The sequence below is a fragment of the Clupea harengus genome, chromosome 21 (genome assembly GCF_900700415.2).
Source record: "Clupea harengus chromosome 21, Ch_v2.0.2, whole genome shotgun sequence".
NCBI lineage: Eukaryota > Metazoa > Chordata > Actinopteri > Clupeiformes > Clupeidae > Clupea > Clupea harengus.
Window position 1 is genome coordinate 9,686,096 of NC_045172.1, and position 27,897 is coordinate 9,713,992.

Below are 27,897 nucleotides of genomic sequence, written 5' to 3' on the forward strand. Positions count from 1 at the left end.
GATTGTTGGCTTCTTTGGAAGTATCCAGAGGAATGGCTTTTTAGATATCCATGGGCATCGCTTTTATAGAAGAGCTGCAATTCAAATAAATGTCACAGTTCCTCAGAACAAGAGTCAAACTGGATGAGAATCTCCATTCCAAAGGCATGAAGGAACATTCTGCCCAGCTTGTGCTCATGTCCGACGGCACTGTTCTTGGTGAGTGATTTAAGGCACGGATGTCAGACCTGGGAGTGAGAGGACCTGTATGCTGATTCATCTCTTGGAATTACCTACCATCTCTTTTTCTATTCTCCCTTTTCCACTTCTTCTCCTCTTCCTCCCTCTCTCTCACTCACATGCTCTATCTAATTCCTCTCTCCATCTCACTCTGGCTCCCTCCCTTCCCCTCTCCTCTTTCTCACTCACGTGCTCTTTCTCCTTCTCTCTCTCTCTCTGTCCCTCTGTCTCTGTGCTTCCCTCAGCTCTTCCCCTCTCTCCCATTTTCCTATCTATGTCTTTAACTTTCCCTTCCGTTGAACGTGCTCTCGGTCCATTTCTCTCTTGTGCTATTCTCCCTCTGTCCTCTTGTCTTTCACACACACACTCTCTCTTTCTCTTGTTCTCGCTCACTCACTCCCTCTCTCTTTCTCTTGTCTCTCTCTCACACACTCTCTCTTTCTCTTGTTCTCGCTCACTCACTCCCTCTCTCTTTCTCTTGTCTCTCTCTCACACACTCTCTCTTTCTCTTGTTCTCGCTCACTCCCTCGCTCTTTGCCCACCTCCTCGCAGGAATGGTGTGGCCCCACCCACCTGTCCATAAAAGTGTAGTCCATGCTGCCTGTTGCTGATCAGAGGTCTCTACCCCAGTGTCTGTGTACCGAGTGCTCTCCTGTCCCAAGTGGAAAAAACATACAGAGGTAAGCATATCTTCATCATACAAACAATGTGTGAATTGACTTTGTTCATGTTCACACTCGCAATGCGCCGATGAAATGGCAGTCTTCTTAATCAAGCTTCCTCTGAAATATGTTGCTCGGACAAAGTCAGACACTGGAATGGCAAACCTTCCTCCACTCCAAGTTATTTTCCATTTCTTGATTTAAAAAAAAAAAAAAAAGTCTTGCACACGTGTGTTTGTTTATGTGTCGGTTATGTGGAAATTAACTTGAGGATTTCTCTGCTATGGATGTATTGATGAGGAAAAAAGGTATTTTGCGGGATAACGAATTGCATTTCAAGATTTTAGCCCTGGGTTAAAATGACTGATGGAGGAACAGTAGTTTTATTTCAGTAATTACACTGCTGCCATATCCTGTTCTCGATGTGCCATTTCTCCACATTTGAGCAGTTTCTCAGTTGCAGGGTAGTGCCTATAAACACTGATCATGCGGGGTCATTGGTGCCATGTACAGTAAATACAGTAAATACATTAGTTGTTTTTGTAACCATTGTAAACAAACATGGCCCTGATCGTTGTTTAGCAGAAGCTGTGTGTTTACTGCTGGCTGCAGTTTTGGCCTGACTGATGCCAGTGCCATGCCATGTTTCCGGACACTGACTGCCAAGCCCCTGAAGACGGCTGTCAGCTCTTTACGAGGCTTAAAGAGTTGAGTGGTCTGTTTTCTACCCGGGGCGCAAACAGACACACACATTGTGGACAGTGCAGTTGGGTCAGGGGAGCTTCCAGTCAGCTTCATCAGTCAGTGTAAGGAGTTGATACCTTTGAGAAATGTGTGCTTTTTTTAAAAGAGAGTCAGATGGGTACACCTGGGGTTATAATCAGCTACAGGACTGTGCAAAACTTTTCAGCCACTTTAGTTGTTTTACTAAGCATTTGCTTTTATTATTACAGTTATTTTATATCCTTAATTAATATTAGTGTGTCAATAGGAAATATGAATCATATTTTATATTTTTAAACACTTCTATATAGTGAAGTATTCCAGTGAGACATTTACTGTATATGCTGCTAAAGAAAGAAAGAAACAAAGGAACAGACCACATTGCAGATTGAAAAAACTGAAGGCCATCAGCTCAGAATTGGCAGAAACCAGTGTAACTTGGGCCTGCATGATGAGACAGAAGGAATCAAGATAGTCTAAATCCAAGTTCTCTGAAATGCTTGAAACAACTTTCCAAGCCCCTTAAAAAAAAGTACGAGTGGAAAATCTATGCTGTTTTAAAGACAAAGGGAGGGCGCAACAAATATTGATTTGATTTTTGTTTGTTTGTTTGTTTGTTTACTGCGCATTGTATTCAGTTATAGCTAGTAGTACGCAAAAACTATTCCTGTCATTATTTTCATTATTTTTGAAAGCGTTGTCACTTTACAGCAGTTTTTGTTCCAGAAGTGTCTAAAACCTTTGCACGGTACTGTACTTGACACAGTTCTCCTCTCGCTGAAGGTGAGCGCTTCAGCACATGGAGGTTGGCTCAGGGTGCAGATTCGAGCCGGTTGCATTGCGCATGAGAGGCGTGAAAAGTTTACGGGGGCTCCCGGGGGAATGTGCTGCCTTCTCCTTCTCCCCGGAGGAGAAATAGAGCTGTGGTAGTTGTCATGACAGCACTCAGGTCTCTGCCTCCTGGCTCGTCGCCCCCCCAGGGCCCTTCGCTGTGAATGACCTGTGGGCTACTGTGTGGGAAGCACAGAACTGCGTCCAAACCATCCGGCACACACTCTGGTTACACTCCGAACCCACCGAGAACCTGTCCGGAGTAAACAATCCCTGCCCTGACGCGCATTCTCTCTCTCTCTCTCTCTCTCTCCCTCACTTTTCTCTCTCTCTCTCTCCCTCACTCTTCTGTCTCTCTCTCTCTCTCTATCTATCTCTCTCTCTCTCTCTCTCTCTCTCTGCCCTTTGTGAGCAAAAGAAACCTAGGGGCTTAACCCCCACCAGTGGCTCTCGTCAGGACACGCACACATCCAACAGCTCATGTGAGGGAACTTCTCCAAGGATGCTTCCCCCTCCTCGACACACACACACGCACACACACACACACACACACACACACACACACACACACACACACACACACACACACACACACACACACACACACACACACACACACACACACACACACACACACACACACACACTCACACACCACCTCTTCCACCACCATTCCCAGACCAATAAATCTGTGAGATATTTTCCTACTTTATGTTCTGAGTTCTGTTAGAAAAATGAAACGGTTTGGTAGCATGTGGCCCAGTGAGAGAGGAGCGGAGGGGAGCGACTGGGCGAGGAACTGCGTAACGCATTAAGTGTCTTCCTTGTGCGCCTGACGTAATATATCCTCATCAATTGTCTGTCTGCTCGTAAATCCGAGGATGTCTCATTAATGAGCTTGGCTTCATTCTCCGTCCGGATGTAGGCCACATGTGAATGAATAAGACATTTGAGTGGTGGCCAGGATCAGGTGCTCGGGCTTCAGATTTCTCCCCCTTTTAAATACTTCTTCTACGCAAATATATAGCTATGAGTATTTAGCTTAGTTAAAAAAACGTCCTCATTTTTTGGAAGACAGGAGGGTGTGTGCTAGAACTAGAGATCCCATTTTTGATCACCAGAGATACCATAACAGCAGCCTTCGCTTTAAGCAGTGAATTTACTGCAGCATAGCAAAGGGGAATGTGGGCTCCTCGGCCTCTAACAAGAGGCTTGGCTGTGGGTACGGATTGACTTGTTTTCCCAGACACCAGATATTCTGTCTGACATGGCTCAAGGCTAATAAGAAAATTATGCATCTCCCAGCACATTCTCCTCAAAGACTGAAAATTTTGGCGTCCACTTTTCCCAGCCCTCAGATTCCGGAGAGGAGGGGAAATGGATCTGATGGCGGAGCTGGTCTTGCAGCAACAGCAGCTATTAGAGACCACAGTGTGCCCGTGCTAGGGCTCCCCTTTTGTATCGCAAGCCGTAAAGGCTTGACCCCATTCATCCAGCGGTGTTGACTCAATTTAACTGCAGGACAACCCCCCCCCCCCCCCCTCCTCCCATCTCCCCACTGTAAAAACACTAGCTTTTCACCCCCACCCCCCCCCAACCTCTACCCCTACCATTTCCATTCTTCTCCTTGCCTGTTTACCTTCTCCGGTTCAGGCCTCCCACCCCTGGGCTCTGCAGGGCTGAAAGTGGCCAAGGCAGCACTGGCATGTGAAGGAATGCCAAGAAATGGAAATAGGGGTGATGGCGCCCCCCACCCCCTCCAGTCTCTGGGACACGCGCGGGTCCCGTGAGAATGCAGGAGGCCTGGTCAGAGCTGACCTGAGCCTGACATGTACACATGCCCGGTGGAGGGCACTGTTTGAGTGTTTGAGAGAACATAAATCGCTCTGTGCATACCGTACACACCGCCATAAAATACTTAATATGCCATGTAGAAACGGAGGGGGTCGGGGTGTCGAGTAGGGGGCATAGCAGTCAAATCAACAAGGCAAGAAAGAGAGGGAGAAAGAGAGAAAAGCAAGTGTCCAAAGAGTGTCTTAGGGCCCGAGAGCGGGAAGGGGATAATGATCCGCCGCTCCCAAGTCGCTGCAGGCCAGCTAGGGAGGAGCAGTACCAGCGATTCCCTCAACTCTTTAAATGAACCAAAGCAGACAACATCTCCCAGCCTCTCCTGGGAGCTGCACACATGGTTACACTAAATACTTCCAGTGCACCTGAGGGATATGGAAGAATGAAGAATAGAGAGAAAGAGATGGGGAGAGGAGAGAAAGTGAGGGAGAGAGAATGTGTTTCACAGTCTCAGGCTGTACGCTTGGCTCCTTGACAGTGCTGTCAGCTGATCTTGCATTCCTCTGTTCACTGCAACCACTGTAAGCTCTTCTTCTAAAATCTCCGAAATACCAAAGCGCACATTAAATAAGCTGCCCCCCTGCATATGTCCTGGCTGCACCCTGTACTTGTATCTATAGAACCGGGAGCTGAATTAACAACAAGAATCAAACAAAAGTCGACACTGTGAAAAGAGACAGACCTAGAATGGCTTATGATAATCGAAGTAACTGATGCGTATTTTCAATCAGTGGATTCTGACTGTTTGTTTGTGTGTGTGTGTGTGTGTGTGTGTGTGACTGTGAGTTTCTGCATGTGAAAATGGTCCTAAGTATTTTCTGTGGGCTTTCCCAGAAAGGACATCCGTGGGCAAAGGTGATTTCGGGTAAGGTGAGCTCAGCCGGTGTGACCAGCGAGCTTCATCCAGGTTAGCTCATCCGTCAGCATGTCTCTTTATTGAGATGTCCCAGAGGAACGGAGGTAATGGCCTCTTTCACACACACACACTGTTCCACTTCCTGGTCCAGAACTGACGTTACTTCTAAAACACGAAAGAAAGCGCGTGAGAGAGAGAGAGACACACAGATAGAAAAGAGAGAGCGAAAGAGAGCATGGGCGAGAGAGAGAATGATATGATGACAGATAAGAAAAAGTGGGAGGGGGGTGTGTGACCTTTCCTTGGGGAGCAGTTAAACTTTTGTGTGAGGGGAATTGTGCTGGCTGTGGTGGGGAGGGAAATTGGTTGGGCAGAGCGGATTTCACCTTCTCTGGTAACTCTCTCTCTCTCACACACACACACACTTTGTTCTCTCCCTCTCTCTCTCTCTCTCTCTCTCTCTTTCTCTCTACCCCTATCTCTCCCTCCTGTTTGCTGACATGAAGCCATTGTTGTGTCAGAGGTGAGAATGGATGGTGTCTCTTAAGGGATGGTGAAGTTTTATGACACTTGGGTCAAGGGGAGCAAGAGAGCTGTGCTCCTGGAGCTGTCCATACGCGTGAAATTTACTGAGCTTAAGAGTGTTTCCGACAGGGTCCTACTGTCTACTGTGTTGTTGCGTTTGCGCAGGCTTGGAAAGTGAACGTTTGGAAAGGAAGCAGCCAAATGTGACTCAGAAGTGCAGACAATTTAGTCAGACTCTTTTAAGATTTGTGCAGATGAGATTCCGGGAACAAACATTCAATAACATTCAAGTCAAACATTCAAGTCAAAACATTAAATAAATCTAACTCTACATGATGTATCTATAAAAGGCCTTTTATTCCTCCCTACCTATAACTTGTCTGTATCTGTTTTGTGTGTGTGTGTGTGTGTGTGTGTGTGTGAGTGTGTGCGTGTGCGTGTGTGCGCGCGTGTGTGCGCATGTGTGTGTGTGTGTGTGTACATGTGCGTGTGGTTTTCTTAAACCATTGTATGAAATGTAACCACCAGTCATCTGAGAGCGTTCAACCTCGCATGGAGGATCTTCATTACCCGTCTGTATACAGCAGTCTGGGATCACTTACTGAATGAAACGGTTCATTTGCAGCTGCTGAGGGAAAGATTGAAAAGCCTCCTCCAGATATTTACATTTTGTTGGATTCAAAGCTGCTTCATGCTGTCAGTATGGCATGACAGGCCAGGCATCGGGAGCTAGAATCAACTCCTGCTTCTGTTAAGATCTCCCATATTTCTGTTTACTTTTCGAAAAAGGGTCATAAAACAAAGATTTCACATCCACAACACATCTTACAAATCGTGAACAATTAGTCCCAGGAACATGTATGTGCAGAACAAAAGGCATAGCTGACATTCAAAATATGATGGCGATTGTTTATCAGGGATTGAATAGAGCATCTGGAAACAGTCAGGACACTCGGGGAAGAAATGGAAATTTGATTATTTTAGACTCAGAGGCAGGGCGATAAAAGCAATGGCTTATAACCAACCAGACAACTGCTGTGGTTGTAAATGTTGGCAGCTAAGGAGTACAGAAATGTAGTTCTCTCTCTCTCTCTCTTTCTCTCTCTCTCACACACACACACACACACAACACTCCTCCACTGTCTTTTCTCCCACTGACGTCTTTTTTATTGTTACTGTTGCTTTATTTGTTCAGTCTCTCATCCTTGCTCTTTTGTTTGTAATAAGACAATACCGTTTCAACGTTCTCTTTTTTTTTATTTTTTATGTATTTTTTTGTTTTGAAAGGATGAATGTTTCACTGCGCTTGCCTCACAGCTGAGTAGCACGGATGTTTTGGCGCACTTGTTGTTTCGATGTAAGCCTCAGGGAGTGAAGTGAGAATTGTATTGCGGCCATGTGAATTTAATAAATAAACAAGGAGAATAAGCGGCAAGGTTGCCCTTGAGCTTGGACATGGCTCAGATATTGGATTTTGGGTATCCCGCACTTAGACACGTTTTGGGTTCGCAGTGATTTTCCATGTCCTTCGCACAGTGTCTCCAATTCAGGTTTTTGGCCCATTCCAGTGCTTTGGGGGCTTGATGCTTACATTTTTAGTGAGTGCAAAAAAGTCTTAGCATGTGTAAAACAAGCACTAAAATGTATGGGCAAGAGGAATGCGTTCAGTGACCAAGAACACTGGTAATGGTTAAATGGTTAAAAGCTTACAGCATGGGAATCCGTCAGTGCGTGTTTGTCTGTCGGTTTGTCGAAAACCCTTTCCATTTTCCTTGGCTTATTCCTAGTATCAAAATCACTGTACATCTGACTGAAATTAAAAGAAAAATTGTGACCAAAAATAAAATGCTAAAAGATGTGGTCACCTTGAAAAATATATTTTAAGGTTGAGGTTTGTGCACAGACAAGAAACACACATAATCTACGGAGTTCATTTTGAGGGTCTTGTCTTGTTATTCATTCATGTAAGGGGGAACCTACCAAAGCGTCCTCGCTAACTTAGTCAACCAGCTGACTATGCACAGTACAGGTGCTTCCCATAGTGACTGGAACCACATGTAAAATATATGTTGACTCAAGCTTGGCCAAGACATTATCATCCTAAGAATCGTTCGCCGTGCTAATACTGTGAAATAATATTGAAATTGTGTTGAGCCAAAAGGAGACATATTAGGACAGGATAATTACAGGGGACATTTTTGTTTTTTCTCCGCTTCGTTGCTTGGTAGCTACCTGTTCTTTTCCACGGAGATGAATGAGAGGGAGTCTGTTCCCACAGCAACATAACAGGGCACTTGGCAGGGTTGGCAGGTTCATCCACTGTGTTGAGTGAAAACAACTACACCCTACAGCGGCATCTGGGAAAAACTAGTTATTTTAAAGACTTCGGTGACTTCAATGATTTTCATGATTCCTCCTTTCACGATCCTTTCATGACAACTTTCTCTCAACATGACTCAACATCACTGGAATGGAATTATAAGAGATTTAAATGTCATTTTTGCTCTCATAAAACATTACGTTTTGATGTAAGTTCATTTATTTTGTAATTGGTATTAATGCAAGTTCCTTTACTTTTTATAGTTGAATTTAAAGATTTGGTATAAGTGGTAGGAATATATCATGTGTTACAGCATAATGTACCACATCACATAAATATGCATATAACCGGCCATGCGTGTATTGCCATTCTGTATGGGTTTTAATGTTTATGCTCATTTTAATCAAACGCAGCACATAAACATAAGGATTTTATTTAAACCCCAGACCTTCCAACTGCTTTTTTAGGGGGGCTCTGTCCGTGGTACTGGATACATCAAGAATGACTCTGACAGACAGTTGGCTTTTAGGACACTGTGACATGAATGTAACTTTGCCCTAAAAGTGTCTGCCAAACAAATGATTTAAATCTACATGTATTTCATTCACACACCATATGACCAGCTATCTTTACTTACAACATCCTCACTTAAGGCCTGTGAGTTTGATGGTTCTGTTCAGTATTGCAGCTGTTCATTGTGTGCCACTGTTCTGGCAGTTTCTTTTAAGACCACTCTCACAACTTGCGGATCACTGCCCACAGGGGCACTCGTAAATATTCTAGATAACTCCCTAGATAGTAGTTTTAACCCTTATTAATCTACCCCCATCTTTTCAGCTGTTGCTTCCCATCTCTGGGTACTGGACTTTGGGTGAAATCCACCATTCATTGTGAAGACTTCCTGACTGACGACATTGGCAGCATCGTGTCTGCTTTTGGCCAGTTGGGCATCTAATAACTGGTGTGGCATTTGTAGTTTCGATCTTCTTATTTCCATTAATCCAACTCTAAAGGAACTATGTTACCCTCTGGAGGTATCTGGACATTGATACATTTCTTGCATTCCGAGTGTCTTGTGAGACTGTGAGATTCCCAGGTGCCTGTCTAAATGTTCTGTACATCTGTTATGTGGCTTTCTGGTTGTACAAGCCCTTCAGTCATTACAGCCATTCTTCTTATCTTCCATTCACCCACACTTCTACAGTCGAGCAACACTATTTAAAAGGAACACTGACTCTGAACTCTTGGTAAAAGCCACCCTTAATGCTCACTTGTGTGATTGTGTTTGAGAGGGCTTCTGGTGTTGTCTTCCACATACCCACTGAGCTGTTGAGGAAATCTGTTAGTAACTTATTAACTTTGTTAAGTTAAGATTCATCTGTGTAGCATTCAATCATATACGTAACCCTTGCAGTGGTGATTATATTGGTCCATCTGAATTATTTATTCATTGGTATCAGTGTGATCAATTTGATCTCATGAAACAATGACAGGTGACAAACGTGAGTCAATGTCTTTTTTCTCTCTGCCCCCAGCTACAGGGTCAGACTGGTGTATGAGTTATAGCCGTTGATGGGGAGAGTGATAAATGGATAGTCCATAGGGGAAACAAGGCCTAGTGATATCGGCCGCAATGTACCATGAGACAGATGTGCAAAGTAACGGTTTGCAGTTAAAACTTGTCTGGAGCCCATCCAGCCTTTTTTCATTTAAGGGCTAGTGTATCGCACCAGCGCATAGCTTACAGTGTACTTCACACCAAGGTAATTCTTCTCCCAACAAATTGAAATGGCATGTGAAGAGGAGTGTTATTTGACACAGATCCTTCCCACCATGCAGTTGGGAATGAATACATATTGAAAAAGATTTAGACAAGTTTGCTGAAGAGTGAGAGAGAAAGAGAGGATGGCTAAAATGGATAGAGAGAGAGAGAGAGAGACTGGAGTAGATAGACAAAGAGAGAAAGACATTGATTGAGGCCCTCCCTGAACTTGAGCCCAGTTCTACAGGGGCCAGGTTGAGACCCGGTGTTAAAACAGCATCATGTTGAGAAAAGTCAAAGTGCAGCCCGTTCGCTCATCCATCATGGTTGCAGGGTTCCCGCGCCTGCCCCAGACCTGCTGCCTGGGATCTACTCATGCCCACAGTCACCCGCCGACAGCAGGACAAGAGAAGTGACGCTGTGCCAAGCACGCCGAATGCGAGCATACCACACTCTACTGGGGGCCGCTGGATCGATTAGGACAAAGCCACGCTGAGGGTAAGATGGCACGTGCTCGTGTTTCTCAATTCTCCTTTTCTTTGAATAACTTTCTTGACTTTCACTGACACTGTGATGTAAGCATTCCACTACCTACAGGTAGATCAAAGGCATATTGTGTATTTTAAACGATTATTTGATATGTGCTCTTTATTATCTTCTGTGATTTGTTGAGTGACTAATTCTATTTCTGGAGGGTGATTTGTCTTCAACTCTGTTTTGCTCCGTTGTTATGTGAGCATCATCGGTAAGACTATGATGATTAAGTGTTTCATCCTTTGCCATCATGCTAACCCATCCACAAGTGTGTCTCCTTATTCATCAACATGAAAAAAAAAAAACCTGGGGGAAGCGACCTGTTCAAAGGCTCGGCTCAGCTAAAAGGAGAAAATCCAGAAACAGCCATCTTTATGCTGTACTGCAATAAAAAAATATTTTAGGAAGCACATGCTTTAACACCACGCGTTCTTATTCACCCAGCCCTGTTCCTCTGTGAAATCCTGTGGTAACACAAGGCAGACATACTGTAGGGATGGTAATCATGCCTCATTAGGAAGACTGCGCTCTGTGTACAGAAGGGAGTGGAAAGACGTGACTCTCCTGTACTTTGCAGACAAGCAAAAGCAAAAAGGAAGGATGTGAGGGAGGGGAGGGGAGGAAGGAGGAGAGGGGCAAATAGCACACACCACAGAGGTGAAAGCCATCAGCTTTGGCCCAGTGTGTGACTTGGCCATTTGGCAAGTGAAATATTGTTTCACTGCTGGACGCCCAGTTTGCTGGACGTCACTGGGTATCCAAACTGGTTTTAAATGTGGAGGTTACCCGGATGATAATGTCTTCTCCTGTTGTCAGGGGACCCAGATGCTTTTTCGTGAACATTCTAGTCATACACATGCAAAAATAAATGTTTTTACTTTACATCTTGTAAAATATCTCTCAGGAATGTACATATTTCCCTGTGGGAGCAGTATGTGTCTGCTTAGAACTAGATGTATCATGTATGCTGTCTAGTGGTCTAAGCATGGAGAGGTTTTTCTCTTCAGCATTGTTTAAAATCACGTTTTAAAGAAATTATTATTATTATTTATTGCACATGGAGCTACTAATATGAATATTTACTGGCATATATAATCAGTTTTAAAATATTTATCTTATTATCTTATTTATCTTATCTTAATTTTTAATAGAGATATATAATAAATGATTCCATATGATTAATGAATTGTTTAGTTTAGTAACATTCACTGAGATCAAAAGGGTTCATGAGTTAGCTGCTATAGGTTGCCATCTGGCTGCATACCTATGAAATCTTCACAATGTTAACCACAGCCATATGTACATCTGGGCCCCCTTGTGGACAAACACCGATATCACTGATTCTCCATCAGCAGGTCCTTGGTACCAGGTTGTACCTTGCAGAATCTCACAGTCACTCGAAAGTTTTACTGTACGGTAGGATTTCAAGAGGAGGGCGATAGAATTTGTCGGAAAGGTTCCAAGGCCAAAAATAACTGTACAGTAAGCAAGGATACATAGTTTTTATCTGGGAAATATGTATTCCTGTAGTTTACTCAGAGGGCAGGAACACAATCTTCTTGACATGGTGGAAAGCATGTGTATGTTACAACAATGTGCATGTTCTGTTTTGTTTATCTGTTTATCCACCCCAAAAAGTTTTATTTTTAAATATATGAGATAGTGCATGATGCATGCTTTAGAAATCAATCAACATTGTGTGATGGTTTCAATCGATTTTACCACCCTATTCACATGCATCAAATCTTCAAAGGGAGAAAGAATGATATAATAGATCTGACACAAAGTTGTTTAGCCACCTACTTTTTTAAAGATATTTTGTCCGGTTCCCATCATAGAAGGCCATTTTTCGGCACTCCATCAAATATTTATTGAGGCCAATAAGCTATGGATCATTTTGATTTCCTGCCACTATGCAGACGAGAAGCAATCCATCTGTGGTGTGGCCTTTATTCAAGAATAAAAGTTCACAGAATTGTGTTTTTGTGGCCTGTATTACGTGGCTGTGCTCTTAACATTGATTGATGTGAATTTTGTTCTGATTGCAGACGAAAACATTTTCCCACACATGTTGTTGATGGCTTGGGTTGACTATAAGTCTCTCAAAATAAACACTTGAAAACCATAAAACAGTCTCAGCATATCCCCCCACAGAATCCCTGGTTTGCATGATATATTGTCCACCTGTGTGCCTGTACACAGACTAGGGCCCCACGTTTGCGTTTGTTCCCCAGTCGTCAGAGAGATAAACCAGAGGTTAAGCCTGGTGGCTGGGCTGCAGGCAACACTTCAACACTTCCTGCCATTTAGGTTGCCGTCCACTGTCAGAAACACTCAACAGAGGATTTAGGAAAACACAGAGAATAAGAGAGAGATTGTCCTGCATTTCACTGCATGTGCAACTCATCATCTAAATGACCCCGTTTTTTTAAGAGGGGTGGGGGTGTGGGAGAACGTCTGTCAGAACTTTTTTTCTCCCTCTCTTGGACAAAATGCTGCTGATGTTGCTAAATAGTAGAACCCAAATGACTTGCATGCTTGTAAATCATAAAATGACTCTGTATGGAGAAATTCCTTACTGTACAATATGTGTTTCGACACCTCTGCTTGGACTGATCGCCTCCTAAACTGACAGTGTTGTAATTGTGCAAGCCTTTCTTAATGGGACAACTGACAGTTATTCATCTCCTCATCATTATAATTCTGTTTTCACAGTGTGGGGAACACACATCACCAGTAATGTGTTTAAGCTTTAATACTATCAATATAAATTAAAATGGGAGATGGGATCAAACTCTCTCTCTCTCTCTCTCTCTCTCTTCCTCTCTCTCACTCTCTCACTCACTCACTCGCACACACACACACACACACACACACACACACACACACACACACACACACACACACACACACACACACACACACACACACACACACACACACACACACACACACACACACACACACACACACACACACACACACACACACACACCACACACACACCTTAGTTTTGTGCCGGTTTTTTAATGGAAAGATGACATTTAAAAGTTATAGTTATAGGTTGTCCACGGTCCCCTCATCAATGACTAAGCCATGTTAGCTATATGGTTATGTTTCCAGTCAAGTAATGGTGCATACTGTGTTTTCACTGAGCCAACCAGACAAGTTGCTTAACTGAGTATAGTGTCTCTATAGTGTCTCTGCAGTTCCCTCCTCAAGTACTCCATATATTATTTCAACTAACATTTCACCGTGAATCTATGTACCTTTTTCTAGAAGTGTGAGTGTGCTTTCATAACACAAGTGTATGACTTATGATGGAATGTGCCCCCCTCTCACCAACCAACCCAACCTACCAACAGTACATGTTTGACCACACACATGCACACCTTCCATCCAAGGCATACACTATTCTGCATTTAATGTTGACTACATTTTATTTAGATTTATTTAGAGAATAAAGCAATGCTGCTGATATTGACATCTGTAAGTTACATAAGGCAGTGTCACAGTGAAAAGGTTCCTGAGTTAGTACAGTCTAAACTTTAAAGGCAATCGGAGAGCAAAATGAAACTAAATCTGTGGATTCGCTCCAAAATGTAATGGGTTCTTCTTTGGCCCATGCTAAACCCTTCCACTAAGCTAAGTTTCATGAAATTGGGCCTGTAGCTTTCCCGTAATCCTGCTGACAAGCACAACTCCTCCTCAATTTCTATGCTCATCCTTCTACACAATACAATTTGTATATTTTCATACAGGTCCTCATTTACTGCTCCATTGTAATCCCAAACAGATTACTGTGTCTCATCTATACCCTCAGTAATATGCTATTCCCTCACGGTCACTGAAGGCATGCCTTACATGGATAGGCAGGGTACTGAATAGGACTGTGGATCAGGTTGATTTATCCACTGTAATTTGGATGAAAACTCAAGGCCCAATCCATGATGTCATTGTTTGAACATACACATCATGCAAATAATATTCATAAGCGCATCACAAATATTTCATCCTTATTTCCTATTCCATTACAATCATGGTATATCACATAGCTGCGCAAACTTCCCATCATCCCGAGGTGTTCATAAACTAAAGTGCAGGATATCTTAGGCAGAGGTATTTATTAAATACATAATGGAAAATAGATTCAAAGGGTGTATGTAATATGCAAGATCATTGCATATAATCGTTTTTATTATTACTAATACTCTCTCTCTCTCTCTCTCTCTCTACCTCTCTCTCTCTCTCTCTCTCCCTCTCCTATTCCCACCCCAGGACATGGCAGGGGCTCTGCCCTCGGCTCACCTGCTGTTTGTGGTCTGCCAGCTTTACGTGTTCCACAATGCCCACGCAGGAGCGTATTACGGGCATAAGCAGCTGCCCCAGCAGCACCAGCCCATGGCACAGATACCTCATATGCCCCTCGGCAAGGAGACATATCCCCAGCAGCAATACTTAGGCAAGGATATGCACCATGTCCCATATGGCAATGAGATGCCCATCCTTCCACAGTACAGAGAAGACATCCCGCAGATGCCGATTCCCCTGGGCAAAGGAAAAGGAAAAGGTGACTGATCTACCCTGTTTACATAAAACACCAGTCCTGTAAATAGTGCTACAATCAGTGGCGGTTCTACATGGAATAACGCCCTGGGCGAGACCCCCTCTGAGCGCCCCCCGCCGAAAAAAAAAAGAATTCTTATTTATTTTTTATTATAACAATATAAGTGAAAGACAAACTTAAATGTATCAATTTTACAAATCCTTCAATAGAACATTTGAATAACAAATTTAAGAGAATCAATCCACACATCATGTACATTAATGTTAGCTAACCAGCTCTCTGCAAGTTAGGTTGTGCAAGCACTCAACATGCATTATGGTTAGTTGAGTTAGCTAATCGTGGCTAACGGGATTTCGCTAACGCTTGCTAGTATAGTTGTGTCAAAAGGAAATCTATGGTCTAACCAGCTAGCTATCGACCTGTTCATTATTAAGATTATACTAGTACTCTGTATGCTGTTATATTCTAGCTATATTCTTTAGTTGTGGCTAGCGGGATTTCGCTAACACTTTAGCCTAGTGTCAGATGAATGAACATGTTCATACCCTATGGTCAAATCAGCTAGCTGACGCTAGCTAGCAAACAATTATGTTGGTGCTCAACATTAGCTGGTTGCCTTAATAGGAATGTAGGTTAAGTTACACGTGACTGAAAACACAATGTAATAGACTTCTCTGTAAAAGATGTATTCAATTTCCCTCGGGATAAATAAAGTATCTATCTATCTATCTATCTATCTATCTATCTATACTCTGCTAACTACTACCTTCACCAGTTGGATAAGTTGAAGCAGTCAGGTCAGTGGTCTCCTTCCACCAATTCGCCTTGCCCTTGGTGACCACATAATCGTTCTGTATTACCTATTTGTATAAGCCATTTCACACGGAAAACGAAAACGTGCAGGAATTATAGGCCTGTAATTATAATGTTATGAATGTGCGTTATTTGGAAGAAAGTCTAGGTGTGACTGCTATACAGTGGACCCCCCCCCCCTTGTCCGTTCCATTTGGGAGACTCAGAGGTGAACTGTCCCCCGCGCCCCCTCCCCTTCTCCCTTCTCACTCAGGATCTGTCCACGGCACCTTCTTAGCGAGCAGAGGCGCCTGCAGCTGCAGGGGGCGCCAATTTGCCAATTCCACACACAGTGATATGATAGATAATAGAAAACCGCTTCGCGGCCCAGATGATTTTTTTTTAAGTGCTCGTGCCGCCCCCCACGTCTTATGAAAAAGTGCCGCCCCGGGCGGCTGCCCGGTTCGCCCGTGCCTAAAACCGCCCCTGGCTACAATCATAAGTAGACTTGCATTTGCTGAAGGAAACACCAGCGCAAATCTAAATAAAAAATTAATGTAAAGTGAAAGATTAGAACATTTAATGCAATTGAATGCATGCAGAGAGAGACAGATAAAGGAGAAGGCAAAAAGGAAGAGGATAGAGAAAGGTAGATAAAAAGAGAGTGGAAACGGGAAAGAGAAAGAGAGTGTGGCGTGTGAAACTGGGAAGGTAATAAAGACATAAATATAGACAGTTAGATAGATAGATAGATAGATAGATAGATAGATAGATAGATAGAGGAGAACAAGAGAGATGATATACAGTTTAGATATTAAGAAATTAAAGACATGCTTAAGTAAGATCATTGGTTGAGAGAAGTTAAATGGTTAAGTCAGTGCATTAACCACTTTTTCTGTTTCTTCAAATCGATACATATCACTGGCCACAAGATAAAAATGGCCATTCTGTTTGCAGCATCTGACTTTAATTCCACTACTACTATGTTTCATTTACTCCAAATGACTGAAAAGAGATAGCTATATTCTATTCTAGTCGCCCCACCGAGTCAACGAGCAGCAGGCTGAGAGTTGACCATTCCCATTTATCACTTACAAAAAACTCAAGGAGGAGTTGTCAATGTCATGTGTCTAATTCTTTCAAACCCAAACCCAGTTGAGAACTTCCCCACCGAGACAACTGCATGCTTAATCTTGACTGCCGCAGTCATATAGTTTTCATATTGTTGAAGTTTCTTTTTTCGATTGTTTTTTTCACCAATTTTTGGTTTGATGAAGTCGCTTCGACTTCACTGATCCACATGAAATCTGGGTGAAAAGATACCAAGCAACAGAATGAATGCTATATTCTACAGTTTTACAAGTAATATAAACTGTAGTGCGTAACATGTGATAGGCTACATATTCAATTTAATAATCTAAATACTTTCAATGGAATAAAACACTGACATTTGGGTGACTACCTCGAAGGAGATGTCGGCCAAATTTAAATCAACGTTTTTGTGGTTTATAGGCGTAGTGTGTTGCGTGGTATTTCTTCTTCTGCCTTAGTCTAATTAGACTGCAGTATGTGAATAGAAATAACAAGATCATTATTGCGTATTGACACCATGGATGACATTCGTTTACTGCTGACTGAGCATTTAATTCAAATTGGTCACCATATGATTGGTGGGCCAGTCTTTTTAAAAGTAATTCGGTTCCTGCCACCTTTCTTTAGTTTGGTTGCTCCCCACGGCCAATTAGGTCTAACCCCGTTATCTGACTTTACTCCAACCGAACTTGTTGCGTGTTTGGCACCACACCCATTTTCTAGGATGCTCTGGCAAAGTCAACTACCCTTATTTATGACATAATGGCTCACATCTCAGCCTGTTTGTATAAAGCCATTTTGAGTGAGGCTATTCATACTTCCATGAGTCAATTCATGTCCACAATATTCCTACATGTTGTATGCTGACACCTTATTTTCACAGATTTTGTCAAAACCCATTCACTTTTTCTTTGGAGCCAGGAATCTGAAATGGTAACTCTAAACTACAAACTTCCAGTCGACTTGCACACTCTGATGAACAGAGTAATACAAAGAAAAAAGTGAAGAAGAGTGAAAAAAAGTGTATATACATGTAGACAGGGTGAAGAGGAAGAGAAAGAAAAAGGAGTATGGAAGGTGCCTCTTATCAATACTCTTAGTTATACAGTTATATTTAGAGGGACTAAGAAATAAGGAAGCCTTCATATTGGCACAGGTAACAGTTAAGCACGGGTGCAGGCCACCTTAAAGTGTAACTGCACCCCCAGCTCTTAGCCAAACTCAATGCACTAGACTGAGAATCTTTGTGTATCACAACATAGATATATACCAACCGGTCGAATCTACGTCGGAATTGACCTTGGATGATTTTAACCAGTAGATGGCGTATTGAGCCCTTTTCAACTTTAGAACTATTTTTTTTCTAATAGCATAACAATGGCAAAAACACCGCGTTTCAGTGCATTTTAAATTTAGAATGGCTAGATCGATAATACTATACTATTAAGTCATCATCTTTATCAGCTAACTACTTGCTATAAGCTGAGTAACATAAGTTAGTTTTGTTTAATAGTGGCAACGGTTGCTAAGGACCGGAAAGTCATGCTTTTAACCCAGTGCCATAGAAGATGGCTCAAATTGGCTTAAATAGAAGCTGGCTTAAATTCTAAAGTTTGGCTTTGCCGCGTGTCATATGCCACCAGTGGGCGTTGCCTCGTGAAAAAGAATATTTTCAGCCCCACTGCTAAAAACTCAGCTGTTATACAAATGTTCTTGTTATTTTAACAGTAATTTTGTGTATTATACATACTAAAATGTTCTTGTTATTTTCCATAGGTGAGACTGTTCCTAGAGGTGAGAAGGGAAATGGAGGTGATGTTGGACCTGTGGGGCCAGCAGGACCTCCTGGCCCATCAGGTCCTCCAGGGTTACCAGGTCACGGCATGCCCGGGGCACCAGGAAAGCCAGGCCCCACTGGTCCACAAGGCTATCCTGGAATTGGCAAACCTGGAATGCCAGGGATGCCCGGTAAACCTGGGGGGATGGGACCACCAGGACCAAAGGGAGAGTTGGGTCCAGGTGGTGGAGAGGGACCAATGGGATTGCTAGGACCTCCTGGTGTTCCTGGTCCTCCAGGACTACCAGGTATAGGGAAAGCTGGTGGACAAGGACTTCCTGGCCAGCCAGGGGGTCGTGGAGAACCAGGTCACAAGGGCCACCCAGGAATTTCTGGACTTCCTGGTCCAAAAGGAGACAAAGGGATTGGTCTTCCAGGATTGCCAGGATTGAAAGGGCATCCAGGGCCTGCTGGACCACCAGGACCAGCAGGTCTACCAGGCATAGGAAAACCTGGGTTAAATGGTCTTCCAGGAGTCCCAGGAGGACCAGGAAAGCCTGGAGGCCCTGGAGAACCAGGACTGGCTGGTCCACCAGGTGAAGGGGGTGATCATGGACCACCAGGTTTACAAGGCATAGGCAAACCTGGCCTAGATGGATTGCCTGGAAAACCAGGACTTCCTGGTGGCAAGGGGGCATCTGGTCCACCTGGCCTCCCTGGAGGACCAGGACTACCTGGATTTGGAAAACCAGGATATCCAGGCCCTAAAGGTGACAAAGGGCATGGTGGTCTACCTGGTCAACCAGGTCCAAAAGGTGATAAGGGTCATGGTGGACCTCCAGGGATGGTTGGCCCACCTGGACTTAGTGGACCTCCAGGCCTTCCAGGACACATGGGACCTCCTGGAGGAATTGGTTTCCCTGGGCCAAAAGGAGATGGTGGAATTGTAGGGCCAAAGGGGCCTACGGGTCCAAAAGGTGATTCAGGGCCTCCTGGCCTTCCAGGAAAGCCAGGATATCCAGGAGAAGGAGGCCAACCAGGACCAAGAGGTGTCCCAGGACCACTTGGTCCACAAGGAGAAAATGGACACAAAGGTTTACCTGGTCTTCCAGGAGTGCCCGGAAAGCCTGGCCACAAAGGTGAAAATGGATATCCAGGTGATAAAGGTTTTCAAGGACCAACAGGAATTCCAGGTCTAATGGGCCCTGGTGGACCACTTGGTCCACCTGGCCTTCCAGGACACAGGGGAGAACAAGGGGCTCCAGGTAAACCAGGTTTCCCTGGTGAAGGAAAATCAGGATTGCCAGGACCTGTTGGACCTCCAGGAAAAACAGGACCTGGCGGCCTCCCTGGTCTTCCAGGACAACAAGGTCTTCCGGGCCCACCAGGGCCGCCTGGACCTCCTGCTCAGCCTCCAGATATCACGCAAATTCTTCCTGAATTGGGTCCAGGTTTGGATGGTAAGAAACAAGGATACAAAGGGAAAGAGAAGCCTGGGGCAGACCTTATCGGTAGGAATGGACTTGAAATGCCAGCGTTCACAGCACAGCTTACAAACCCTTTCCCTCCAGTTGGCAGTCCAGTCATCTTCAACCAAGTCTTGTATAATGGCAATCAGAACTATAATCCACAAACAGGTGTCTTCACCTGCAATGTTCCCGGAATCTATTACTTTGCCTATCACGTTCATTGTAAAGGAGCCAATGTTTGGGTTGCACTGTACAGAAACAATGAACCACTGATGTACACATACGATGAATACAAAAAGGGCTTCCTGGATCAAGCATCAGGAAGCGCAGTGCTGCCCCTACAGGCAGGAGACACAGTATATATTCAGCTACCGTCTGATCAAGCAGCAGGACTTTATGCTGGGCAATATGTCCATTCGTCTTTCTCTGGATATTTATTGTACCCCATGTAAAAAAAAAAAAGAAGTAATTTCAACATGTCATTTCAGATCCATGAAATAAATGTGTGAAGGATTAAAAAGTATTGCCATGTTAAAATGCATTGAAGGAATGTGCTAGCACAAAAGCAAAAACAACTATTGCACTGTTGATATAATGGAACACTTGCAAGACATCATGTTTTAAACTCCAAAAACATGGGCTCTGATTCATTCAAGAGAATTTTACATAGTACGACCTAACTTTTCCAGTGCTTTTGGAAGGCATTTAAAGCACATTTTAATGAAGGAGGGCAACTGTATTTTGGAAGCAGAGAGCAGTAAGTTGGTTGTGTGGCTGATTGGGTTGATATTGATTGATTTGGAGCTAAAGATGGTAATGTCAGTGAGATGGTCATTTATGCACACTTACTAAAAGTGTAGATATTTTACCCCGTAGTGGAAAACTGTACAGATATTGACAACAAAAAACACTGTATTTCAAATGACTCCCCCATTAAGTGCAACATTTAACACTTGTCTTTTAGTAAATTTTACATTTGCTCTTGTCTGTTTGTACCGAGACATTTCTGTTGAAATGTTCAAATTAACTTAACATATTTCTACTTACCAGAACAGCTTTTTGGATACTGTCTGTGTGATTGTCCAGATCTACATATGGAAAGCCTTCATTTTATGGCAGTTTGCAGTGTTGATGCATGTAACATTTAAATTTCAAAATCTCATAGCATTCATACAAACAGTATAGTTATCCATGACTTTTAAAAACATTTTTCTCTTTCACTGTCTATAAGGAACTCAACCTGAGCATACAGATGCTTACTGCAACTATAGTACAAAGTGGTTTGCAAACTTGCCTCAAGGTTCATTATGTGTAACAATATGAAAAGTAATCAAAAAATGACTACACATAAAAAATGATATGTGTTTATAAGACATTTTGTACTTGGAGCAATGGTCAAATGAAAACACCTAAATGGAAGTGATAGCCTATGAACGACTGAATGGTATATGGCCAATTTAAGACAGAGTTAGATATCAAATGCATTACTGTCTGTATTCTTCTTTGTAATTTATTTGTTTTACTACTGAATGCCTACATTTGTATATGTGCTATGGAGATGAAGGGAAATGCAATGAACATGATTTTGTAACAAAGGTGCTGAACATTTAATCAAATACTGAACTCATTTCAATGTTTCTACAAACCTACTTTTTTAATAAAGGTAAATTACAATATTAATTTTTGTGTCATGGCTGCTCAGAAAGGCACAATGTAGCCTAGTAACAGTTAACAATAACTGCTGCTGAATCAAATTATGAAAGATGTGTCTCAAAGAAATGACAGACCACATGACTCACCTGATTCCATGTTATTTCTAACATTTGACAAAGTAACAAATAAACATATTCTAAAAATCTGCAATAATATTCAAAAAATAAAAATGTCCACTATGTATCATCTATCGAATTTACTATGGTGGAAACAAACAAAACGTTGTTCCCATCACTTAGCAATTCAAAATATGTCTTTTTAAGGGTCTCTGAGCCTGTTGATATCATTCCATATTATAAATCATTTACCAGAATTGTATCATTTACAGCCTAGCCAGAGGCTAATCAAAGAGAAGTCCATTGGCAAATCCTGCTTCCTCATTTCATTCACATCGCCAGCTGGAATGCCTACTGATAGTTGGACAGCTAAAGATGTAAACAAACCAGATCCATTTTGGGACCCATCACACTTTCCTTTCCAACAGTGATAGCCAAAGGTTCTACCTTTTTTTACCCTATAAAGCTCTTGAGAGCTTTGTACACTGATAATGCCAGTATATGCATAGTTGTTCCTCTGTCCAAATATGCCTACAAAATGACTTAAGAGCTGCAATATATGCATACCGATGCATGACGCATGCTAAGGAGCAATGCATCTCCAAGGCTGTAGATGGAAGAGTGGAGTTGTAACAGATCGATCTGAATCAGCCAAAGAAGAAGTATTTGTGCTCACGTTTCCTTACCCCAGAACATTTTCTGCTTAGCCTCTGTGGAGCTAGCGACAATACGCGACAACCGGCGGCAATACGGCGGAGCAAAGCGTCAAAATCAAAGTCTACTTCAACGTTTTGTTTAAAAATCCGGTTTGACAAATGTTTCAACGTTTTGCACTACATATGCCTGTTGCCATGCTGCTAAACCAGCCTAGATAAAAACACTGTATATTGTATCTGTGAATTTTGTCATATTAGCAGACTCATCTTGTGAATAACCATGAAATGAGAAGGTATCCTAATAGAAGATAGCCTATTAGGTAGACAGCATTTAGGTTTTTGTGGTTTATCATTTATTTCTCCATTTAATCTATTACAGATCATCACATCCAGGAAGTTGCATTTCACACCACCGGCCACATTTATTTAAAGTTCTCATGAGCCATAGAACAATATATGCGTTGCTGAACCTACCTAACACACACATACACACACACGTACAGAAATACATATGTGCAATATGTATATAAAACTGGTGAACAGATGATGACTTAATGCATCACCAATGCTTACCATAGCTAGCCTTACTGATCAGGGATTGCAAGTGTTCTCACAACAACCACAAAGTCAATTTAAGTACACACATCGATTACCTAAGGATTTGATAGCCACAATCTGGTGGAGAAAATAAATCAGAAGTTTTAGGTGCTTGAGCTGTAACGTTAAAACTGTGGGGTGTGAGCTAAGAATTGTCTGTAACCATGTATACCACATCTAGAGTCCCTCATGTTGTGTTGTGACTTATATTTATACTAATTGCACTATTTGTTGTGGATACACTAAAGTTGTCTAAAGAATAATAGTGGCACATTATGACTTTTGAGGATAATACAAATTCAACCATTCCACAGTTCAGAGCGGTTCAGCCTAAATTACATTCAGTATAAATAACATTGAAATTATCATTGACAATCTGTTTAATCTCGATAATCCATTTAAGGTGGAGAGGAAAAGGATTCCAATATCTCCTGGCAAGTTATTTCATATTCTAAACATTTTCACATGTTTTTGGTACTGCAAAGTTGGTTTACATTTGTATGAAACAGGGAACATTTACAAAAAAAAAAAAAAACATACACACCACAGTTTATGCCATCTCATAAAAAAGAATCCATTCCTGAATTTGAAATGGTTCATGACTGTCAACCTGTTCAGTACACTTATGGCATACCTCATATCTAGAATATGAATTAGTGTGTCTCCACACAGTATTTCCACTAATTGTGAAAATTGTGTACTTTCAAAATTGTGCACTTCCTGGATGTATTCATCAGTTTGTATATCTTTTTTTGTCATTCAGAAACAATGTTTTTGTATTTTGTAACCCCCCCTCCCATTTGTATCCCATTTGTTTCTCCATATTAATGGAGACAAAATTACCTTACATTCTTATTTTTCAAAAGGCATTTCAAGTTTAGTTTAGTGTACATTTGGTAGCACATAGAGTTTGTTAAATGAACATTTTATTTTCTTATTTTTTTTTAAAAAAAAAACAACGCATAGGGTTTGACTTTTATTTTGAAAAAAAGATAAATGGCGACCATATTGTAATGTTTGTTATTGTCGCTGGCTGAACGCAGCTCTCTGATTGAGGGACTTGACGGACCTTAGAATCTGTTTCACGCTGAAGAAGTACAGTATGCTTATTTGATGCTTGATCTGATGTGTTTACAACGTTTGGATCCCAGATGGGACTTCTGTAACTAATCGTGTGTTGCAAGTCAATGTATTAGTCTTAGTTAATATTAGCCAATTTAGTCAGCAAGGTAGTGAACTTATTGCTGTCGTCAGTGAAACTGCAGCTAACACAGGAAACTCGGCACTCAAAACTCGACAGCTAACTTATTTCTAAGTAGGGTACTTAAACTGGGCATCTGTTCTTACCCACGTCTTGGCCCACGCTAGTTGGATCAAGTAACGTAACCTAGCAAGGTAAGAATTTAATTCAGACTCTGTTTGATAGAAATAAACAGTTGGCTGAAGTGTACATGGACGCAGTCGTTCCTTTTTTTTAGTTAACACGGTTGATCCAGTTAAAGCAAGAATAGCTACATCATAGGCTTAAAATTGAATTTGTTCATTTAAATGATCCAACCTTACAGGCAATGTACAGCAGCTGCTGTTAGCTAGCTGCCTGCTAGCAGTGTTTAGGAAACATGTCCCACTCAGGTTACACAAGCATACGTACCCTTTCTGAGGTCACTCAACAGAAAGCTGATTTTTTTTTTTTTTTTTAGAAGATCTGGAAGGTTTAGCTTTGGCCTTGTATGTATGTATGCATGTGTCTAAGTTTAGTCAGCACAACAACTGTTTGAAGTATTTTAATGATTTGTTTTGTCTCGCACTATGTGGTCAGGTACTGACTATGGCCTCAAGAGCTGGCCCACGGGCTGCTGGGACAGATGGAAGTGACTTTCAGCACCGGGAGCGAGTCGCCTCACACTATCAAATGAGGTAGCTGAGTTTACCATCTGTGTGAATGATCAGTTAGTTAGCCCGCATGATTTCCCAGGTAGAGGTTGCAGCTTCTCAGAACGCAGTGAAAGAATTGTCCCCAAGTGTAGGTGTGCTGATTTTAGAAATAATCAACAGCTAGAGATAAAATCACGGATTGTAATAATGACAAGTGATTGTGATTATGATGTGTAAAAGCATTAGGTAAATTCAAGACATGCATATTGTGCAAGACGTATTTTATTATTTGCTTTATGACCACAGTTAAACGACTATTCACCATCAACTTTGTGTTCATTTTGCTCAGCTCACACTGAATCTATTAGACATTTACTACATATCCAAAAATATACTGTTTACATTTATATTCAAACTTTTGAATCATTTACATTTTTCCTTCATTGTCTTAGTGTGGCACTGAAGTCTGAGATCCGCAAGCTGAACGTTGTCCACGTGATCATCTGGTTGCTGGTAATGGCCCAGGTGACAGTTAGCCAGCTGAACCTGGTCTCGCATGATGTGGTAGCCAGCCCGTACCAGTGGGAGTACCCTTACCTGCTTAGCCTCTTCCCCACTATCTTCAGCTTCATGGCCATACCCCGCAACAACATCAGCTACCTGGTCATCTCTATGATCAGTTCCGGGCTTTTCTGCATTGCGCCCCTCATCTACGGCGGCATGGAGATGTTCCCGGTGGCCCAGCAGCTCTACCGTCACGGCAAGGCCTACCGCTTCATCTTCGGTTTCTCAGCCGTGACGGTGATGTACCTGGTGATGGTCATTTCCGTGCAGGTGCACGCGTGGCAGATCTACTACAGCAAAAAGCTGCTGGATGCTTGGTTCACCTCTACGCAAGACAAAAAGAAGAAATAGACATTTATGGATTGGACAGGATGTGGTCATTTCTATCAATCAATTATCCCTCCCAACCCCTATTTTTTATGGTTTCATGATTGCTTGCTTGTGAGTTTAAAAGTGCTCTGCACTGTATAACCGAACAAGGTGTTCAGTCTTTGCCCCACTTAAACCCTCTTACTCTATCATCTCATTGCACAGCCTGGGACATAGATTAAGATGCTCCAATTACAGACTGTCTTCGGTTTTCACCTCTTTGGCTTAAGCGCGACCTGGTTGCCTCTTGATCTGCTCTTCCCATTCCTGACAGCTTAACTACTCAGTATCTGTAATCTCAGTGTCCTTTTTGAGAAATGCCTTTATGTCTCATCTAGCAGAGATATGGTAGGGATTTTCCTTGGCCAAATGACAGCTGACGGAGAAGCAGTAAGAGGAGGTGCAGTAAGGAACTCTGTGCGTTCACATTGCACCCCACCACCAAACACACACACACACACACACACTGTTTTTCCTGTTGCCTCGTGTCTCCAAATGTTATTTAATTGGTAATAAACTATGGACTGAAAACATTTGACTGGGTTTTCCTTTTTCATGTTCTTGTGAAACATAATTTTATTGTAGTTATTTGTCAGTACATGTATACGCATATATATACAGCCTACGAACCACCTTTGTGTCCAAATGCATTGTCAGTGGAAGGATGCCATCATTGGCATGATGCAGTTAAAATGGTGTACATGGGTCACATTTAAATGCATTAAAATGTTTATATATATATATGCATGATTCTTGGTTTAAAAATGTGGTTAAGTGGTGAGATTATTATTATTATTGTTATTATTTGCCAATTCACATGACAGTATCCAATCACATGTACAGTGAACTCGGTGAACTCACTATTGTTTTTTGACCTTTATTTTGATTGTTTTCAAGGCCTGAGACTGAAGAGATAAACACAGAATACTATGCAATTAACATAGATTTAGAGGTTATTTATCATTCACCTCCAACCTTGATAGTTTTATGAGATGCGTTTAGTTACAGATAGAGAAGTAGGAGCCTGTGCTACTGTGAGAATAGAACTGCAGGGATTTCCAATGAAAGGGGAAAGTAGTTATTTAGTCATGTTTTCTAAGAAGACCTAACGCCATGATATATGTATTTGTAATAGTAAAACCATAAAACAAATAGGTAGTCAACCAGCAAGTCAGGATCTACATTTTTCAAAAAGATTAGTGATTGGCCTGGTATGCAACATGGGCTTGTGTTCATTGTGAGATCTACCATGAAGGTCACCTGCGATTTGTTTTTCTGTGAGGTGGTTTTGTTTACATTAACATAAATATATGCATAGTTTGGCTTTTCTTTTGCACCTTGTGTGCACTTTTGTTTTGGTGTTACTATTCACATACATGTAGTTGTTCTCAGTTGCACGGTTAGAATGCTAAAGGGCAGAAAAGAGTCATTAATTCTTTAGTTCAGTTCACTGGTACGTTGAGTGGAGTGGAGTTCAGTGTACATCACAGTGCTTACTGAAGTGTTTCCCCAGAGAAATCTTGAATCATGAGGACAACTCAATACTTAATACTTATGCTGATGTCAGGTAAGGAAAGCTTATAGTTACAGAGTTACTGCGCGATTTGCCTTTATGAATAACATAAGGATGGCGCTGAATCTGATAAACAAAGTAAATGATGTTTTAGCAGTAGGAGGGTAGCATTTTAAAAGTAGCCAAATTAAAAATCTTTCCATAAGGGGGCAAATGTTTATTTTGGATAACAGTTGGCAATCTTCAAAGACAATTTTAAATGAAGTCTTTGTGTGTGTGTTTTCATTTTATCATAACAACTATCAGTTGTTGGTTGAGTCTGTAAGGCTTAATGATAGGTCTACCAAGGAAGTGAGTTCACTTTTTCTCTTTGGGTTTTTTATTAGTTACGTGTTTAGTTTTCTGATTTGTTTTTACAAATTGTCAGTCCTGAACTACAGACAATATGGTGGCAAGGTTATTATTTAATTGTAGCGTTTAGGAAAATCTAAAAACACTTCTAAACAACCCCCAAGCAGATACAAGTCCATCACAACACATGACTGTTTCGCATTGTCTATGTATAAATGCAGAGTTA

The 27,897-nt window shown here is 42.0% G+C and overlaps 2 protein-coding genes across 2 annotated transcripts; both read left to right on the top strand.

Moving 5' to 3' along the window:
• Positions 1-715: 715 nt before the first annotated feature.
• LOC105908738 (collagen alpha-1(VIII) chain) lies at positions 716-21,657 on the top strand. Its single transcript, XM_012837299.3, has 4 exons — positions 716-899; positions 10,080-10,244; positions 14,559-14,850; positions 18,508-21,657. The coding sequence occupies exons 3-4, from the start codon at positions 14,562-14,564 to the stop codon at positions 20,427-20,429; spliced, it is 2,211 nt and encodes a 736-aa protein (XP_012692753.1). The 5' UTR covers positions 716-899; positions 10,080-10,244; positions 14,559-14,561; the 3' UTR covers positions 20,430-21,657.
• Positions 21,658-24,019: 2,362 nt separating this feature from the next.
• On the top strand, positions 24,020-26,340 carry LOC105908744 (protein jagunal homolog 1-B). Its single transcript, XM_012837306.2, has 3 exons — positions 24,020-24,394; positions 24,819-24,916; positions 25,327-26,340. The coding sequence occupies exons 2-3, from the start codon at positions 24,828-24,830 to the stop codon at positions 25,787-25,789; spliced, it is 552 nt and encodes a 183-aa protein (XP_012692760.1). The 5' UTR covers positions 24,020-24,394; positions 24,819-24,827; the 3' UTR covers positions 25,790-26,340.
• Positions 26,341-27,897: the final 1,557 nt, after the last annotated feature.

What these genes read in the sequence shown, in the direction of transcription:
- LOC105908738 (XM_012837299.3), top strand. Translation starts at nt 14,562, where the DNA reads ATGGCAGGGGCTCTGCCCTCGGCTCACCTGCTGTTTGTGGTCTGCCAG. An exon ending in GGGCAAAGGAAAAGGAAAAG is followed by an intron (nt 14,851 to 18,507) that starts GTGACTGATCTA and finishes TATTTTCCATAG; the next exon opens with GTGAGACTGTTCCTAGAGGT.
- LOC105908744 (XM_012837306.2), top strand. Translation starts at nt 24,828, where the DNA reads ATGGCCTCAAGAGCTGGCCCACGGGCTGCTGGGACAGATGGAAGTGAC. An exon ending in GCCTCACACTATCAAATGAG is followed by an intron (nt 24,917 to 25,326) that starts GTAGCTGAGTTT and finishes TCATTGTCTTAG; the next exon opens with TGTGGCACTGAAGTCTGAGA.